General features: G+C 40.9%; 1 protein-coding gene across 1 annotated transcript in view; it reads right to left on the reverse strand.

Moving 5' to 3' along the window:
- Nucleotides 1–2,729: 2,729 nt before the first annotated feature.
- The window catches only part of spag1b (sperm associated antigen 1b), an 8,493-nt gene continuing 6,186 nt past the window's right edge, over nt 2,730–5,036 (reverse strand). Inside the window, exons 14-15 of the mRNA XM_056475824.1 lie at nt 3,236–3,370; nt 2,730–2,942 (exon numbers count right to left, since the gene is read on the reverse strand). Coding sequence (XP_056331799.1) covers nt 2,898–2,942; nt 3,236–3,370 — 180 coding nt within the window. The 3' untranslated portion in view covers nt 2,730–2,897. The remainder of the gene's footprint in view (nt 2,943–3,235; nt 3,371–5,036) is intronic.

Here is a 5,036-nt window from a genome sequence, read left to right on the forward strand (position 1 = left end):
GCTGATGACACTCAGATCTACCTAGCCTTACTGCCTAATGACTACAGCCCCATTGACACCCTCTGCCAATGCATTGATGAAATTAACAATTGGATGTGCCAAAACTTTCTTCAGTTAAACAAAGAGAAAACTGAAGTGATTGCGTTTGGGAACAGAGATGAGGTTCTCAAGGTGAATGCGTACCTTGGCTCTAAGGGTCAAACAACAAAACATAAGGTCAAAAATCTTGGTGTGACTCTGGAGTCAGATCTGAGTTTTAATAGTCATATCAAAGCAGTCAGTAAATCAGCATACTATCATCTCAAAAACATTGCAAGAATTAGATGCTTTGTTTCCAGTGAAGACTTAGAGAAACTTGTTCATGCTTTTATCAGCAGCAGGGTGGATTACTGTAATGGCCTCCTCACTGGCCTTCCCAAAAAGACAGTCAGACAGTTGCAGCTCATCCAGAACGCTGCGGCCAGAATTCTGACCAGAACCAGGAAATCAGAGCACATCACACCTGTCCTCAGGTCTTTACACTGGCTCCCAGTTACATTCAGAATAGATTTTAAAGTATTATTACTGGTCTATAAATCACTAAATGGTATAGGAGCTCAATACATTACAGATATGCTCACTGAATACAAACCCAACAGATCACTCAGATCTTTAGGATCAAATAAACTAGAAACTCAGTCAGAGCAGGGTGAATCAGCTACTAACAGCGCCCCCTACTGCTGGAATCAGCTTCCAGAAATGATCAGATGTGCTCCAACATTAGGCACATTCACATCAAGACTGAACACACATCAGTGTAGCTGTGGCTTTACTGAATGAGCACTGTGCTACAGCACACACATCACACTATTGTGTCTTTCTGTTCTTTTTCATTCTTTTATAACCTGTTTAACACATTTAATCTGTTTTTATCTTTTTATTTGTTTTTATTTCTCTTATATTTGTTTCTTTTATTTCTGTTTATGTAAAGCACTTTGAATTGCCACTGTGTATGAAATCTGCTATAGAAATAAACCTGCCTTGCCTTATGTCATTTGCTAACGGCTGGATTCAGTGCATTCAGTAGCAAATCTCCCTGAGTGAATCATTGATTTAAATAAATCAGTTAAATAAGCGACTCCTTCAGTAATGCCATCATTTGCTGCCACCTACTGCCATCTTCAGAGTATCATGTTGTCGATCTCCTCTGTGATCAGAATGTTGTGTTTAAATTGAATCCCATGAAATGTTGTCGCTGTAATTATGTAAATGCCTTTATTATCTTATTCACTGTTAGAGGCAGATACTTAAACACATATACAGCACAGTAACACTGTAGAAATCACTTATTAAATGATCTACACCCTATATTACTCTGAGTAAACTGCTACAGTTAGCTTTAAAGATATCAGAGTCGAGGAGGAACATCTAAACTCCTAATGGTTCTGGCTTTAATATTCCAAGTGTGATTTCAGGGATGTGATCTGTTCTTAGCTGAGAGAGCACTTCCTGTTTCATGTTATAATGCCTATTAAACATTACCTGTAGGTTGGGCATGTTGTGTGTTGCGTTTTTCAGTTGTGTAATGTTTTTGTCAGTACTGTCAGTCATTAGGTACCCAGTTTTTACTTCATGCCCATTTCATGTAACAATGATTTGCAAAATGGCATGTCAAATGAGTACTGGATCACTGAAACAGCAGCACTTAAATCCCGCCAGTATATCCTAATAACCAAAAGATACACAGATGTATTAATAAATTACATAAGATAACCAACTACAGAGGAATGACCTGTGCTTCAGTAAAAAATTAAACGTTGCAAAACTGAGGAGCAGCTGATGAAATCGAGAAAACCATACACATGTACACGGCTCACATGGCACAGCTGGAGGGAATGAATTTGTAGTGACCAGCAGGTGGCAGTAAGTGATTGTACTACTAAACAAGTCGTTTATTTAACCAGCCGTGAGCGAATGACATGATGATCATCGTACTCAATATTACTGAGATATTACTCCGCTCATTTCAGTTTTGCCCACACTGAAGTCGAGTCTGCTGGCCACCACAAACTCATTCTCTCCATGCTGTGCGTTTGACAGGATAATGAGAGCTGCTCAGCATAACAACACAGGTGACATGATCAGATGCCGGAGTATGATGAGTCTGAATATTTGAGATAAAGGGAATCGTGTCCTGCCAGAAGGTCTCAATAATACCACACACACACACACACACACACACACACACACTCAGAGGACTCCATGCTGGTGTGAGCCTCTTCACATGCACGTTCAGCAGCTCATAAACATCTAACATCACTCATCAATGCAGGAGGAAAGTCATCTGAGAGCTTCATCTGTACAGACGTGTCAACATTTACATGTGTTTATGTCAGATGCAGATGTGTGTGTGAAATACGTCTGCTGTTTACTTTTGATTTGATGAATTAGAGTTGTGGATTTATGAATGCAAATGTATTATTTCTGAGACTGATCTGGCTCCATACTCCTCCACTTCTGTGTTCTGATGTGATGTCTGACTGTTGAGTGGAGTGATATGGAGCTGCTGTAAACCTGCCGGAACTACTTTAGTCTAAATAAAGTAAATAAAGGCACACAGTTCAATATTTCTGTAATGTAATACTTTATAATAGTCATATGTTGAGGATCAGTCAATCACTTTTCATATCTGTGAACACATCGAGCACTCATGAGCACGTTTATTAACACACACACACACACACTGATGAAGGACTATAGAGGATCATCAGGGATGGACACTGCAGCTGCAGCTCCTGCTAGGTGTGATGTGTTAGCTGTGATGCTTTGTCCTTGGGTCAGCATTGGTCAGCAGGTTGTCAAGGCGACGGATGGTTCAGAGTCCGACCCAACACACACACACACACACTCTCCATGGCTCAATCTGCACTGCTGACCACACCTTCATCATCTTCATCCTCCACCTGCACACAGAGCTGACCTCAGACCTGTGTGTAAGTATGACCTCAGGTGTGTGTGTGTGTGAGTGACCTCAGCTTTAACCTTTGACCTCAGACTTATATATGTGTGACCTTTGACCTCAGACATGTTTGTGACCTTTGACCTCATATCTGTGCTGTGTGTGTGACTTACCTCAGACCTGTGTGTGTTTGTGTGTGTGTGTGTGTGGTCTTTAATCTGTTTGTGTGTGTCCTCTAACCTAAGAACTGCGTGACCTCTGACCTCATACCTATGCTATATGTATTTGACCCCTGACCTCAGTGATGTGTACAGTCCTGCGTCTCCTGTCCTCCATCAGGTGTGTGAGCTCCATCAGCAGCCGCTGCGCCTCCGTCACACTCGCATCCAGACGCAACACCTGCTGCAGGTCTGAACGACACGACAGGTAATCCTGCACACACACACACACACACACACACACACACTTTCCAGATATCAAACACAGCAATAGTCCAGGGGCCTGTTTCAGTAAGGAGGTTCAACAAACTCAGAGTTTAAACCTGAACTCCGAGTAGATTTACAGAGAGATGAAAAACTCAGAGTGTTGGGTTTCAGAATAGCGGATCTGAGTTGGGTCAATCAACTTTGAGTAGACTAACTCAAGTTAAGCACACACACCGCAACTATAAAAAGGCATTATCAATGGAGTGCAGATATTAGGAGTGACCAAGGCAACATCTGAAAATAGAGAGATCAGGATCTCTGTCTCCAGCTGAACTTGATGTGCTCATGCAGAGTTACAGCAGATATGAGCAGATATTGAATAAAGCAGCACCACTGCATCAGGAAACAGAGACAGCTAGTGTGGGGAAACAGCTGCTCAAGTTATGCGTAAGTTTACATCTAAAGTATTTAAATATTTAACTATAATTAATCAGTAATGTAAAGTGTGACGTTTATTACCTGTTCACTTGATAAAGTGTGGGAGAAAGTGAGTGAGAAATCATCCCAGTAATGTAGTTACAGCACATGCTGAAGCTCAGAGATGATTATTTATTCAAATGGACAAGCTCTTCTCATGACTGTGTTCTCTGTGTGACTGAAATGTAGACTGTAGCTGTGTTTCCAGCTAAAAATGTGAATTTAATTTGTGTGCAAAACTGGAATAATCGAATAAAAGACATGCAAATAAAGCAGGCAACGAGTCAAAGAGAAGAAATGAACACTTCCTGATTAACTGGAGCCACATATCAAGAGTAAAGCAGAATTTACTGCGGTAGAAGAAGCTGCATCAGTCTGTTCTTATTTAATAAATGATTTTCACCTCAGAGGACAATGCTGACACACAATGAACACGTGGTGGTGTTTGAAGACATGAGACACAGAGAACAGACGCTCTGGACAGTTCTGGAGGTTATTAATAATATAATAACATTAATACAGAAACGGTTCAGGTTTTTTAGAATGACCCAAACAGCATGTCAGATGTGTTACAGTGTGCTCGGCCTGCTGGTTTGTCCATTCACACATATTTTCATCATCATATGATCTCTTATAACTAACCTTTTTTAATGCACTGTAATTTGTTCAGTAGAAGTGTTTCCATCGTAGTTTCACATCTTTTCTACTGAATAAAAGTTTCTCCTTCTCAGTTATGCGCGTGTTTTTATGCCTATTTTCTAAAGTTCTGTGCATCATGACGTTTCCATCAATCATTTTTATCCGCTTCTCCAAAATGAGCATTAAAATAGGTGTGTGGAAGCGTAAGGCTAAAAGAAATACTGCTTCATCTTTAATAAAGGGGAGGAGATCGACAGAAACTCAGAGTTTAGAGAAATAAACCTGCTCCTCACCAGGTTAGGTTCACAGAGTAAAACACCACAGTAACTGACTCTGAGTTAAAGTCACCTCTCTTTCAGAAACAGGCTTGACTTACCCTGCTGTCTCCAGTCTGACTAACCTGCCATTCTGAAACAGAACACCCAGAGTTTCTCTCAGTTCAGGGTTAACATACTCTGAGTTTTCACTTCACCTCCTTTCTGAAACGGGCCCTGGTGTAATAATGCTGAACTCTGCTCCATCCTGAGCTTGAACTGTGTGTGTGTGTGTGTGTGTGT

This window comes from Danio aesculapii, chromosome 16 (assembly GCF_903798145.1).
Source record: "Danio aesculapii chromosome 16, fDanAes4.1, whole genome shotgun sequence".
NCBI classification, from domain to species: domain Eukaryota; kingdom Metazoa; phylum Chordata; class Actinopteri; order Cypriniformes; family Danionidae; genus Danio; species Danio aesculapii.